The following is a 13,741-nucleotide window of genomic DNA, read 5'->3' as shown; positions in this document are numbered from 1 at the left end:
GAAACACCTCCAAGAGTGTCTGTGAGGGCATTTTCAGAGAGCGTAGGGGCGGTACCAGGCTATGGGCTGGAGTCAGAGACTGAATAAAAGGGGGGAAAGGAAGAAGCCATTGAGGGCCGGCACTTATCTCTTTCTGCTTTCTGCTTCCTGACTGTGGATGCAACCTTCCCTTCCTTGTATCCCTTCAGACCATGGGCCTAAATTCGCCTTTTGTCAAGTGACTTTCGCCAGGTATTCTGTCACGGCAGTGAGAGAAAATAGCTAATACAGTCAGTTCTTAACATCCCCACTCTTGTCATGATTTTAGTCGTTCTGTCATCTCCTATTTGACCCTTGAGAACAGTTCAGAAAAGCACCTTGAAGTTCTGAGGGACATAATATTAGCTTGCTCCTGGCTTCCCTGCTAGTTCAGAAATGTGTCCCTTCGCCGGGCTGTGGTGCCGGCTTGGTGGCCTCCACACTGAAAACCCATGCCATGCTTCCTGGAGACAAATGGAGCTTGGCTCCCTGTACGCTCAGGCCAGAGCAGTAGTCTAGGGCCAGCCCTCTGGCCAGCAGGGCCTGCTTGGAAACCAGGCTTTGTTTGGTAAACTTCCTGGAGTGGTTGAGTCCAGAGAGAGCCTCAGCCACCAGCGCCATGGCGGCTAGCAGGAGTTCTGCAGGCTGTGGCTGCATCCGACCGAGTCGGAGGAGGAGAATGAAGGAGGAGATGTTGTTGGTCAAAGGTCTCTGTCTTTGCCCCTGCTGTCAGGGCCTGGGCTTCCTTCTGTGGTGCTGGGCCGTACTTTGACTCTGTGCAGCCCCTCATCTCTCCTGGGCAAGCTGTGTGGATGTTCCTCTCTCTCTTCCTCTCTCCCTGATGAATTTTCTGTCAAGGTCTGCAGCCCCAGCCTGACAGGGACAGGCTGGGGTGGTGAGGGTGTCCTGAGGGCTTCAGTGGTTTCAAATTGTTCTGCAGAACCTGGGGGCGGCTGTCTTCTGTCCTTTGTGGGAGTGCCGGGGCACTCAGAGGCATAGGACAGATTGGATGTGAGCGGCACTGGGATAGGGTGTGGCAGCTGGTGCACTTGGGGGACCCCTGCACCATTCCATGCAGATGAGATAATGCTTGTTGCAGGACTGAATAAACAAATAAGGGGTTGCATGGTTACTTCAATGCTTGGTGGGTGTGAACTCACATTTTGGGGGTAAGAAAGGTAACGGACTCCCCTGCTCCAGAATAGGAAGCCGTTTCCTACCTCTCAAGTGGGGCATGGCTAGTGGCAGCTGTCCCCTGTCCTTCCCATACATAGCAGTTTTGTGCGTGATTCCATGGCAGTGCCGTGGGTTGCTTATTCTGTGTAAGTAATATAAATAATAATAAATGGCTGCCTTCGTGTTAGGCAGAGCCTCTAGGAAAGCCCCAGAGCTGAGCCTCTTGGATGAGCCTCTGACGTACGTAGGGACTATTGATACCGTGTTCAAACTGCTGTTTTCACAAGTGGGACAGCCCTGTAATTGTGCTTACGAAATGACTGACTTTTAAATACAAAACCAGGGAGCACGGAGTTGGCGGTTCACCCCAGCACAGAAGCTCAGGGGAGAGCTGAACGTAGAATTACTAAGAAAGCCATTCATCTGTGGAAACCAAAACTGCTATCTTACCTGGTCTCCTACAGCAGTTAATGTCTGTCTGTCAGTCAGCAGACGTGTGGGAACACCTGCATGGTGGGTATGGGGTGCTAGGGAGGAGGTGTGGATATAGGGAGCAGCAGGCTCAGGAGCAGATCTTAGCGCTCCGACTCAGCCCTGTTGCTGTTTATAAGACAGAAACGGTGACGCTCTTTTTTTCGGGACTGTTTGGAGTTGATGCAAACGGTAGCCATAGCACTCGGTACTGAAGTACAGTGGTTGTGTTTATTGGTTGAGGCAGCATACCTCTGCAGGTTTAGGCCAGCACTCTTGGATATAAGGCTGGACCCCACGAAACCTGGCCGATTTGCAGGTCCTCAGCCTGCTGAGTTAGCATGACAGGGCTGAGCTGCCCTGCTGTTCTTTGACCCTATCTCCATATCCCCATGGCTTCCTTCTTGCCTTCCTTGAGGCTGAGTGTGCAGCTAGGACAGGAAGGGCTCCTTCAGAAAAAGACGCATGCTTGCCTTGCCTGCTCCTCAGACATCGATTGCAGGGGACAGGGTTCGTTCAGGTTCTGAATCTCAACAAGAAGTGAGCTCTTAGCATTCCAGCAGCTTCAGCCTAAGGGAAGCAAAGAGGGGACCCAGGGAATACATTCATCATGCAAGAGCAGTTCTGTGTGGCATGCTGACAGCTGTAGATTTCTGCACAGGACTCTGAGGCCGAGGCCGTGCTCCCTGACGGGTGGTGTGACTCCTAACCATATCTGCATGGGTTTTGGGGATAGTCCAGAGTGCTCATCCTCTGACCCAGCTTAGCTCCGTTCTGTAACTGTGTTGCTACTTTCCATCCCATCCCTCACACCAAGTGTGGAATGAGAGCTTCCTCCTGCAGTGGGAGCTGGGCGCTGTGCGCATCTTTCAGTTTGGTGTGAGGTTGACCAGCTTATCTGCTGCTTTCCACGCTGACTGCAGAGGACTGGGTGACTCCAGCAGGCTAGTAGGGTGTTCTTAGACTCCACCACTGACTCAGATTGTCTAGAGTTCCCTGCACAAAACAAGATAGAGTGGGTGTCTGCTGTTTTGTTTTGTTTTGTTTTACTTCACTACCTGGGGTTGCTCGTGGCCTAGAAAAAGGCATTGTTTCATCCCCAGCACCATCTCTCTGAAAACCAGATCCTGTAAGCTTAACCACAGAACATTTACAGTTTGAGAAATGTCATGCTTTCTTGTCCCTGGACCTTTGCACACACTGTTGTTTGCTGTGCCTGGCAACATTGCCTGTCACTGCAAACTAGAAGTCCTTTTTCTAGGTCGCAAGTGTGTGTGTGTGTGTGTGTGTGTGTGTGTGTGTGTGTGTGTGTGTGTGTGGTGTGGGTGTGCGTGTGCGAGCACGCATCACATGGAGGCCAGAAGAGAGAGTCAGATCCGCTGGAACTGGAATTATAGACAGTGAGCTGCCACGTGGGTGCTGGAAACCAAGCCTGAGTCCTGGGAAGAGCAGCCAGCGCTCGTAACCACCAAGCCACTTCTCCAGGCCATCAGCTCTTTCAGACGGGGCTGCCCTGCTCATCTGTGGCCACAACTGTCTGCATTAAGAGGACTTGTTGACCACTGTGCTCACAGCAGGTGCTTGGCAGGGAGTTGGTCGGTTGTCCTCATGCGCTGACTGAGTCAACAGCCCTGCTCGCCTGCCGTGGGGACGCAGGGAAGTCTGGTGGCGTGCCCTGAAACTAGCCAAACCTGCAGCCTGGGGGACTTATGGAAATAGGCATTTTCTTTACTAGTAGAATCCTGAAAGAAATAGGCACCCCCTTTTCACAAGAACAGAGTGGAGTGGGCTCGGGCCTTTTCCTTCTGGGCTTCACTGTAGGAAAGAATCTGCCTGGTGGAAGAATGGGCTGCTGCAAGCGTCAGTCGCCAGATAGGCCAAGGGTGTGGTGCAGGAGGTTAGGATCCTGCTTTTCTTCAGCAGATTTGTTTTCCGTTGTTTCTTTTATGAATTTTTTTTCTAAGCTTAATTTTTTTTATCTTTTATCCTTTGTTCTCCATTATAAGAAAAAAAATCTTATTTTTCAAACTGCACTCTACAGAGATAACATTTCACTTCTTAAATTTTTTATATTGTACTTTTATTTATTTTTTGTCTCTGTGTGTATGTGCGTGACGAATGGGTCACTGCATGAGTGTGACACGTGGGTGATGGCAGCATGCTGGGGGAGTGTGACTTTGCTCTTTTACTAACCTCCATTGGGTTTTGTTGTTCAGTTTTAATTATGTTTTATGTGTATGGGCGGATTGCCTGCATATATGTCCGCACAGAAGATACCGTGGACATCAAAAGAAGGCATTGCATCCCCAGGAACTAGAGTTACAGACAGTCGTGATCTGCCGTCTGGGTGCTGGGAATCAAGCCTGGGTCCTATGGCAGCAGCAGCGCCCTTAGCTGTTGAGCCCTCTTTCCAGCCCCTTCAGCGCGGTTTTGAGCACTCACATAAGTGCAAGTGTAAAAGTAACTTTTTAATCGCCTGTTTAAGTTGTCATCTGGGAGGCTTACTGCCCCTTCTGCTAGCCCAGGCCTAGGTCTCGAAGCTCCTAGCCTCCGTGCAATCTAACCTAGCATGTTTCATCCTCTGAATCTTACTGCGTAATTAGCTCACCCTTTCTTGTCCTTACTGAGTTCTGGACTCAGCTGTTCTGGCTCAAACTCTTCTCCCAGCTAACTTATTCAATTCAGCTGTCCTCTCGGCCCCTGAATTGCTCTGCTTGGCCTCAAACTAACTCCAGCCATCTGCTCTAATCTCCTGGCTCCTTCTTATTATCTGGCTCATTCGGTCTTAACCTGTGTCTAGCTTGTTCTCTCATTCAACCTCTCTCAGTAAAATGGCTTCTCTCTCTCTCTTTCTCTCTCTCTTCTCGTTGCCCCCTTAACTAGCTTCCCTTTCCTCTCTCTTCTCATGAGAGTTCGCCGTATCCTATTCTGTCAAATGTTTCTCTGACTTATCACTGTTTCTGTCATTCAACATCACTTTCGAATATGGGTGCTTCCTTCTACAAACTAACTTTACCTTCATTGTTTGGGATTAAAGGCGTGTACCACGCCTGGACCTAAACTTTTCTTTACCTGAAACATGCTCTGTAAAATTCCTCTGCATGCAGATTCTAAACACTTTGCAGTCAAAGTATTTGGCCATAGTCTTGCTGCTAGCTACCATCAGGCCTGTCCCCTCGTTTGCACTTTGGTTTGTTTTTAATTGACAGGTAACAAATACAGACTGACTGTACCTCACTGTGACATGTCGGTACATTCATAGTGTGTGTCAGTCAACCCAGGACCCTTAGGTTACGAATTTACTCCCACACTGATCTCTGCCGAGAACACCCAAGCCAAGGGTGTTCACGCAAACTCTTTGGTGTGTGTTGTACAGTGCTGTAAGCTGTAACCACTCTCAGTGAGGTAGGACACAGAGCTTGCTCCTCCCATCTGGTGGGGACTGTCCCCTTGAGCGCACCCCCTCCCCCATTTAGTCTGCTGTTCTAACAGGTCTCACTGGAGCTGTCTCAGTTGTTCTGAAGATGCTATAACTAGATCCTTTGGTCCTTGGCTGTGAATAGAGTAACGATTTTCCGCATGAGCTCAGGCCCCAGAAGCATGTTCTTCCCTTGTCTCAGACCCAGTGATAAGGACAGGTAATCGTGGAAGCAGGGGCTGTGTCTATCTCACAGTAGGGCTGGTGGCCAGTACTTTCATGTCCGTGCAAGGGCACCTGAGGTCCGCCTGCCTGCCAGTTGTCTGTGAAACTCAAGAGAGGGAAGAGCTAGATGCTGACTGTCGATGCCCTGGAGAGCTTCATTGGCCTGGCTGACTTGAGGCTGTTGGCACTTGGACGTGGGAGTTCCCTTTTCTTCTGAATAATATCAACACAGAAGGCTTGATTTTTCTCAATGGTAAGAAGGGAGTGTGGCAGTGTGTGCATTAGAGGCTCTGGCCGCGTAGAAGGCCGTAGTATATGGATGCACATCACAGAACCTCATCTTCTGGTGCGTCAAGGAGATGGCCTCAGCCCCACCTTGAGGCTGGGAGTGAACTCTCAGCTAGCTCCCTGTTCTGAAGTGTGCCAACCGTGCTGGCGCCAGGGAGTTGAGTTCAGCGAAGTCTCAGCCAAGAATTAGCAGGCTCTCCAGGGTTACTGGCCACACCCTTTTGCCTGTATCCCAGTTCTTGGGTGTGGTTTGGGTTTTTCATTTGTGAAGTCCTATTAGTTGTTTATTTTTTTCTTTGATATAAAATACCAGACAGAAGCAGCTTAAGGAGAGATAAATTTATTTTGGCTCATGAGCTAAGAGGGTCCATCGTGGTGGGGAAAGATGAGGAATTCATGGTGGTGGGAGGGTCACACTCATATCCTGCTTCTGTCAGGATGGAGAATGGGGGATGCTGGCCCTTAAACAGGCTTCTTTCCTTTCCCCTTTTCCTTCAGTCCAGTACCCCAACCCACGGGATGGCGCCATCCAGTAAGCATTGGGCTTCCCTCTTCTGTTGAGCCTCTCTGGAATTGCCCTCAAAGACGCATGCAGGGTGGTTCTAGGTGCTTCTACTTTGTCAAGTTGACAGTGAAAGTTACTATCACAAATGCGTCCAGTTGATACTTGGGGCCATTTTGGCACAGTGTGATAGGGGGTCAGAAAGACTTTCAAGAAACTGATGTAACATTCTTGGCATAAAACACGAAACAACACCTTTCCCTGTTGTATGGCAGGGTGTGATGAAAAAGGTGGAAGACAGTAGTTTGTTTTTTAACAAGCCTTAATGGAAAACCTTGCCCACTACCCGGGCCAGCTGCTCCCATCTTACAGAGGTAGAACCTGACACTGGACACCGAGGGGGGCTTTCCCTAATCACTGCATTGTGGAGCCCAGGTCCTCCGGTACTGGTTAGTGATGGACACAGACATTCCGCCTCAAGCACAGTCAGACACAAACGCTTTGAATGAAGTAGGGTTTGGGGCCCATCCTCGTGGCACAGTTAAGAGAGTGGCCGGATATATTGATCAAGGGTTGGAAAGTGGAAATCTTTACATAATTCAAGAGCCTGTGTGCAAGACAGTTTGGCCACAGTGTAAAAATGTTTGTCCCAGGAAAGTGAGTAAGGCTGTAGCCACTAAGATATTCTTTGCAGCATCTCAGATCAAGATACTGAAAACTTGATCCCCTGGAAGGCTGTTGGTTGATGTTTGTGCAGAGTGATTTGGTAACCATAAAAAAATAGTGCATAACCGGGTGTGTGTGCATGATTGTAATGTCACAACTCAGGATGCTGAAGAAGGGGGCCAGTCACAAGGACCAGGACAGCCAGGGGTACATAGCAAGCTTTTGTCTCAAAAAGCAAAAGATGACACAAACACACATACACACATGTATGTATGTATATATGTATGTATGTATGTATGTATGTGTTTTCTGTGGTTTACATAAGAACACTCCACTCTGACACTGAACCTTATAAACAAAAGGGGAAGGGGATGTGAGAGGCCCAAGCATTGGCAGCTGAACGTGTTTGGTACTCCATACTGTCCTGCCTGCTCTGTTTGAGATCTCTCATGATAACAGGCAGAATTGTATACAGGTGTCCTCTATTGGGCTTTGCTTATAACACACACTGAAAAGTTTTTGCTGACGGGGAGGTATGTTAATTGTCATGGAGAGAGATTTATAAGGTGTGTGAATGGTAAAGGGCTCAAACGGCTCTGCCCAGAATTCTCATGAGGTAAAAAAAAAAAATGAGCTCCTGTGTGGTGTGCACGTGTAAGTGGCTACTGGGATTACTATTATTATTATTTTTTACCTGATTTTTTTTTTTCCTCCTTAAAGCAAAACACACATCTCTGGGGACTTTCTCAAGCAGTTGAACTTAATTAAGTCTGTTGCTGTTTTGACACAGGGAAGAGCATGGAGGAGATTAAGAAGGTGCTGCTGCTGGTACTGGGCTGTGCCGTTCAGGTAGGATAGGGCTGCGCAGTGGGTGGAGGGAGTTCTAAGTGGTTAGTCCGTCTGCACAGGAGTTGCTGGGAGACAGTGTAGCAGCTGTTTGCAGCGCTAGGCACCTTGAGGTAGGGACCCCTCAGGCCAGGATAGCATACTGTGTGCTCCTAGGGTGCCTGCTTTTGTAAGTGGGTTTTAGTGAGCCGCCGTCGTGCTGCATGGAGGATCTGTGGCAGAGGCCAGGAGAGCATCTCATTGTGCATAGCAACACGAACCGATAGTCTTCGCACTTGGGAGCTGAGTCAGGGGTAACCCAGACTACAGAGACCTTGTCTCAAAAAGCCACAGACTGGTGCCAAGCTCAGGAACAGGGCATTCAGCTAGTATGTGCAAAACCCTGCGTTCTATTCCTCCAGTGCCACCAAGCTGAAACAGTCGCCCTCTGGGGTGTGACCGCCTTCACCCTGAGTCAGTGCGCCATTTTTGCTTGTGAATAGCTTGCGTGAAGCAAACATTTCTGTAGCCCACCCAAGTTTTCACCTGGGAGGGATCAAAGGTGGCCATCTGGAGCCAGTCTCCTGTAGGTAGTCAGAAGAGCTTTGTGTAGTCTTGGTGAGCGGGTGGTACGAGGACCCCAGGCTGGTGTGGGTGTGGTTGTTACCCGTGTTTTCCCGTACCTGGATAGAGGCATCCATTAACTGGTGTAACCTCTTCACAGTGTGAGAGAAAAGAGGAGTTCATTGAGAGAATCAAACAGCTGGACATTGAGACCCAGGCTGGCATCGTGGCTCACATCCAGGAGGTAGGCATGGGCTGGAGGGAGGCCGTGGATACTGGGGCTGTGGCAGGAGGCAGCATCCGTAGTGGAAAAGTTTGAGGACTACATCAGCATGAATGATTTCTGCCAATTTTAGGTCTCATAAGACCACAGATGCATTGATTGTGTTTGGAAAGGTAGCCACCAGCAAGCTAAAATACAATAGAGGTTTAAAAAAAAAAAAAATCAGCACTTCAATCAAGTCATCTTCTGCCTGCTGTTTCTTGCCTTATATGGACTCAGACTGGTTTTAAGAGCTGTCAGATGGTTTAGGCCCAGAATTTGATTTATAGGCCTTGAAAATGTATTCTGGCAAATGTCATCCTGCTCTGAATGGTTGATCCATGGAGAGTCTCCGCTGCTGTCAGTGACACACAAGGAAGCAAGCTGCCACCAAGTGTGACGTCAAAGCCAGCACGTCCTGAGAGTGCTGCCTCAGGAGGCCTCCACACTGCCACTGCCACGGGGAAGGGCAAGTCAGGCCTCCTGTCCCCTCTGCCTAAGGTTGACTGAGAGGGCATCAGCTGAAAAGGTGGCTTCCTCGTGGGGTAGATGTCCACTCAGGATGAACCTTCGTCTCAGCACTGAGGGCCTCGTTAGGGCCCAGAGCTCACTCTAATTAGACCAAGTAGCTAAATGCAGGGATGGGAGCACGCAAAGGCTGCCGTGCAATTAGAAGCACCAGACACGGGGCTTCTGTGGTGGGTGCCGGCGACATGGCTGTGGCCAGACTACCTGTCTCCCACACTGGCTGGGGCACCTCAGGGTCGAGAGTTTCAAGCCAGGATTTGAAGTAGGATGTAGGTGTCATTCATTTCATTTGGAGGACTGGCAGGGCTGACGTAGGAGAAAGTCAGTGTTTAATAAATATTTTTGGCCATTACTGTGCCTCTTTGGGCTTAAGAAACAATCTGCCTTTTAATTTCCTTGTGGGTGTTGTGTTTTGCAAATAGATACGTCTGGGGACTTAGGTCATTGAGATTTGTCAGTTCTTGGCCACTCACTGTCCTTCCTGCTCAGACAGCAGGATATTAAAAATAGAAAAATAAATATACAGCCAAAGAGGCCTGTGTGATTATAAAATTCACTGGCTGGCATAGGGCTTCATTGGGTACTTCTTAAAAGCCCCCATGCCCAGGATCTGCTGTGGAGCTGCTTGTCCGAGTCAAGGGAGATAGAGAATGGCCTGTAATTAGACCCTGAAGCCAGCCACAATGTCCTTGAGACTCAGGGTCTCCCCACCTTGGTCTGTACTAGGGCTGGGGACCTGGCCCTCAGATCCTGACTTCAGGGTAGCATGAGATAAGATTCTCCCAGTTCAGACGACTGAGGGCTTCCACAGTGGACCCCTCACTTCCTGTGGTGTTGCCTTCCCCTCTGAGACCTGTGCGTTACACTGTGCGACAGTGCGTGGACATGGTAGCTCAGCAGATCTCAGCTCAGGAGAGTGGTGAAGCCAGGCTGCCCTCTGTGGTCTGTGGGAGTGAGACTCCAGGCCTCAAAATCACCTTAGACTGTAAATGGCTCCCCCGAAGAATCCCAAGATTGCTATGTGCACACTATGCTGAGCTAAGAGGCTTAGCGTTTCTGTTCTATTTGCATTAGGTTTTATTTTAAGAAATAATGTAGGGCCTGTTTCTCATCTCCCCACTGAGACACTGACCTCCTCTCCGTAAGTTAATGCGGCTTACAGCATCCCAAGTGAATGCCAGTGTCTTGTCATCCTAGGAAAGAAATGGCTTATACTCATGGGTTCTAAACTGACTCAAGGAGACCTCCTGTTAGCCAAGGGCAAGTTGTCAGTGAGGGTTTACTGATGTCTGGGGAGGACGTTGCTGTTTCTGGTATGGGAATGAGGTGTGTGGTGGGTTCTGGCCTCTGCCTGGGCCATACACCCCATGGCCCTGAGCATTCAGGAACACCAGGGCCAGACACGGCAGCCTCTGCAATGCCGGGCCGTATTCCCACAGGTGACCCACAACCAGGAGAATGTGTTTGACCTGCAGTGGCTGGAGTTGCCGGATGTGGCCCCGGAGGAGCTGGAGGCCCTCTCCAGAAACATGGTGTTCCACCTCCGCAGACTCATCGACGAACGTGACGAGTGCACCGAGGTGTGCCCAGGGGGCAGCTGTGGCGTGTGGCCTCTCTCCTTCTCTGTCTCGGGTCTGACTGCCCCCGGCCTGCTAGTCAGGATCTTTGGGGTGGGACAGCGGTATATCCCCTGGGTTATAGCCCCTGCAGTGAATGGTCTTTGCAGAGGAGCCTACAGGAAGACAGAAGCCAGCCAGGGTGACTAGCATGGGTGGGGTCTGCCTCCCTCACATTCTCTTTTTTGTCACACTGAAAGGAACCTCCTGAAAATACGTAACAGCCTCTCCCTCCTGGCTTCAGTCTCTTGTCTCAGTGGTTCTGCTCCTAGTCTGGACCTAGACACTGGGCCAGTCCAGGGAGCACTGGGGTAACACACATATTCCTGTCTTCTCCCTGTCTTGTGCAGCTGATTGTGGACCTGACACAGGAGAGAGACTACCTGCAGGCGCAGCACCCTCCCAGCCCCGGCAAGTTCTCCAGCCCAGACTCCACACCAAGCCCCACCAGCAGCCTGTCCAGCGAGGACAAGCAGCACCTGGCCGTGGAGCTAGCTGACACCAAGGCCAGGCTGCGGCGCGTCAGGCAGGAGCTGTGAGTCCTGCCTTCCCCCTCTGCTTTGTGGTGTGGTCCTAAGGAGGGTCTTCTCGTGTAGTTGGCTTGTGCATGCAGTGTCATGGGATAGCCCTGCTAATGTGCAGCTGGCGGGCCTGCTCCGAGCTCCTTGCGCTGAAGGTTCATCACCAGCGGTCTGCAGGCCTGCGCTTGTAGGGAGGGCTTTCTGGTGCTCTGGATGCAGCCAGTCTATCAAAGCTGGCTGCTGTGCTGTGCCATGCTGTGTATGCTCAGTGTAGGGCTGGGTGAACAGAGTCTTGGCTGGTTCTTCCCTGATTTCTTGAGGTTGTGAATGTTACCTGTCCCTCTGGGGAGTTGCTCAGCCCTACCTCTCCGTTTCTGATCTCACAGAGCCATCTTGCACTCAGAGCTGTGGCTAGGCTCTCTTTTTATCTGTCTTGGGGACAATAGGTGATGAACGGATCCAGTTTAAGGGTACGTGTTAGAAACCTAAGGCTGGGGAGATGGCTTAGTGGGTACAGTGCTGTTTGCACTGGGGGGTGTAGACAAGGATCCCCATCTTGCTGGCCAGCCAGATGAACTAAAACAGCAGGTTCCTGTTTCATTGAGAGACTCTGTCTCAAAAAAAGTAATGTGAAGGGCATAGAGAAGGACGTGGACTGTCAAATCTCTGGGTTCCACAGGCACTTGCACAGGTGAGCACACACACACATATATACACACACAACACACACACCCCAGTCAGCACATGCACAAACACACAGAAGTGTCAGGAGCGTTTTCACAGGCTCCCAGAAGCCTGTGTGCCCTCCTTTCCCCTCTGTGGTCCTAGAAGTAGCAGCCTATTCCTAGAGCCTGCCAGGGAGCATCTTCCTCCTCCTCATACTCTCTCTCCCAATCACACTCGCAGGGAGGAAAAGACGGAGCAGCTTTCAGACACCAGGCACGAGGTGGATCAGCTGGTCCTGGAGCTTCAGAAAGCCAAGCAAGATGTGAGCACAAGGCCTGCACCTGCATGTCCAGGGGCTGAGGCTGGGGTTCCCCAGTAACCGGTCCCAGGGGGTCAAGAATGTAGCATGGGACTTGTCCAGCAAAGCTGTCCAGAGTTGTCCTGAGAGCTCCCCACGGGGTGGTGTGGACACAGAGCTCCTTGGCCACCAGGAGACCCCAAGATACAGGGATCTGAGCCTTCCTGCACCCTCGAATTCGTGCCATAAGCTGGGTTTCCCCCTTCTCCACCCTTACAGAACATTCAGCTGGCGGCTGATGCCCGGTCAGCCCGTGCCTATCGGGATGAGCTGGACTCCCTGAGGGAGAAGGCAAACCGCGTGGAGAGGCTGGAGATGGAGCTGGTCCGCTGCAAGGAGAAGCTGCATGATGTGGACTTCTACAAGGCTCGCATGGAGGTAAGCAGCCACCCCGGAGGTGGAATGAGGTGGCCCTGTGGACTTCCAGACACTGCTCCTAGACACAGCCTCCAAATTGTGTGTCCTCAGAGGGTCTGAGAGATCCATGCTGCAGCAGCCACTTCCCCACCACCAGCTACCTAGGCTCTTCCTGGGTCTCTCTGTAGCCCTGCTCCTTTTAGAGTTTTTCTCTTGCCTACTTCATGTCTGCCCTAGGGTTCCTATTGCTGTGATAAGCACCATGACCAAAAGACACTTTGAGAAGAAAGTGTTATTTCCCATTGCAGCTTAGAGTGCATCACCGATGGAGGACAGGGCAGGAACCTAGAAGCAGGAGCTGACGGAAGAGTTGCTTACTGGCGTGCTCCTTCCTGGCTTGCTCAGCTCAGGTGTAGTACCGCCCACAGTGGGCCAGGTTCTCCCACATCAATTTCTAGTTAGGAAATGCATTCTAGACTTGCTGTCAGGCCACTCTTTTGGAGGCATTTTTTTTCTCAGTTGAGAGTCCCTCTTCGCAAATGACTCTAGCTTGTGTCAAGTCGATATAAAACTAGTCAGAACAACATGGCTTTTGGTTATGTTTTGCTTTGTGTTTTTGTTACATAAGGCTTGCAGTGTCCGGACTGTTGGCTAGGCCTCCATCTCCGCATCTATAAAGTAAAAAATAGTGTTGCTCCTGAGACATCTTAAAGATGAGTGCTGTGGAATGCTGGTGCTTGGGCAGGTCCCCTGATCTCCTCGTAGACATTGGAAGCTATGCCAACTTGTCACTGTTGCTTTACTAACTGTGTCTGTACGTGTGGGCACGCACAGTGTATGTGTGGAGGGCAGGAAGACTTTCTGGCATTGATTCTCTCCTACTGTGTTGAGACAGTCTTGTTTCCATGGCTATGCTGCCGCGTTCTGCAGACTGGCTGGCCTGAGAGCTACCAGCCTGCGTCTCTGCTGCCCACATCACTGTTGGGGTGCTGTAACAACAAATATGTGCCACCACTTACGGCTTTTAATTTGTTAAAAGATTGAGCTTATTTTTAATGGTGTGTATGTAGGTGGGGGCCATGTGCATGAATGTGCAGGTGCCCTCGGAGTCTCGGGTGGCTCTGAACTGCTCTGTATAGGCAGGTGCTGGGAACTAAACTTGGGCCCTCCGCAAAAGCAACGATCACCACCAAGCCACCTCTCCACCCCCTTTTGTCTAGTTTTTGGTGTGGGTTCTAGGGATTGAACTAGAATTGTCAATCTTATATGGCAAATGCTTT

General features: G+C 50.6%; 1 protein-coding gene across 4 annotated transcripts in view; it reads left to right on the top strand.

Moving 5' to 3' along the window:
• The window catches only part of Ccdc88c (coiled-coil domain containing 88C), a 118,885-nt gene that overhangs the window by 55,340 nt on the left and 49,804 nt on the right, over positions 1 to 13,741 (top strand). For all 4 annotated transcript variants that reach the window (XM_021653219.2, XM_060388055.1, XM_021653218.2 and 1 more), the window contains exons 5-10: positions 7,555 to 7,613; positions 8,314 to 8,397; positions 10,383 to 10,523; positions 10,910 to 11,094; positions 11,987 to 12,068; positions 12,324 to 12,482. In XM_021653219.2, coding sequence (XP_021508894.1) covers positions 7,555 to 7,613; positions 8,314 to 8,397; positions 10,383 to 10,523; positions 10,910 to 11,094; positions 11,987 to 12,068; positions 12,324 to 12,482 — 710 coding nt within the window. The remainder of the gene's footprint in view (positions 1 to 7,554; positions 7,614 to 8,313; positions 8,398 to 10,382; positions 10,524 to 10,909; positions 11,095 to 11,986; positions 12,069 to 12,323; positions 12,483 to 13,741) is intronic.

The sequence above is a fragment of the Meriones unguiculatus genome, chromosome 7, assembly GCF_030254825.1.
Source record: "Meriones unguiculatus strain TT.TT164.6M chromosome 7, Bangor_MerUng_6.1, whole genome shotgun sequence".
Classification (NCBI taxonomy): domain Eukaryota; kingdom Metazoa; phylum Chordata; class Mammalia; order Rodentia; family Muridae; genus Meriones; species Meriones unguiculatus.
The sequence above is the reverse complement of the archived record's forward strand: the minus strand, read 5'-3'. Positions and strand labels throughout refer to the sequence as shown.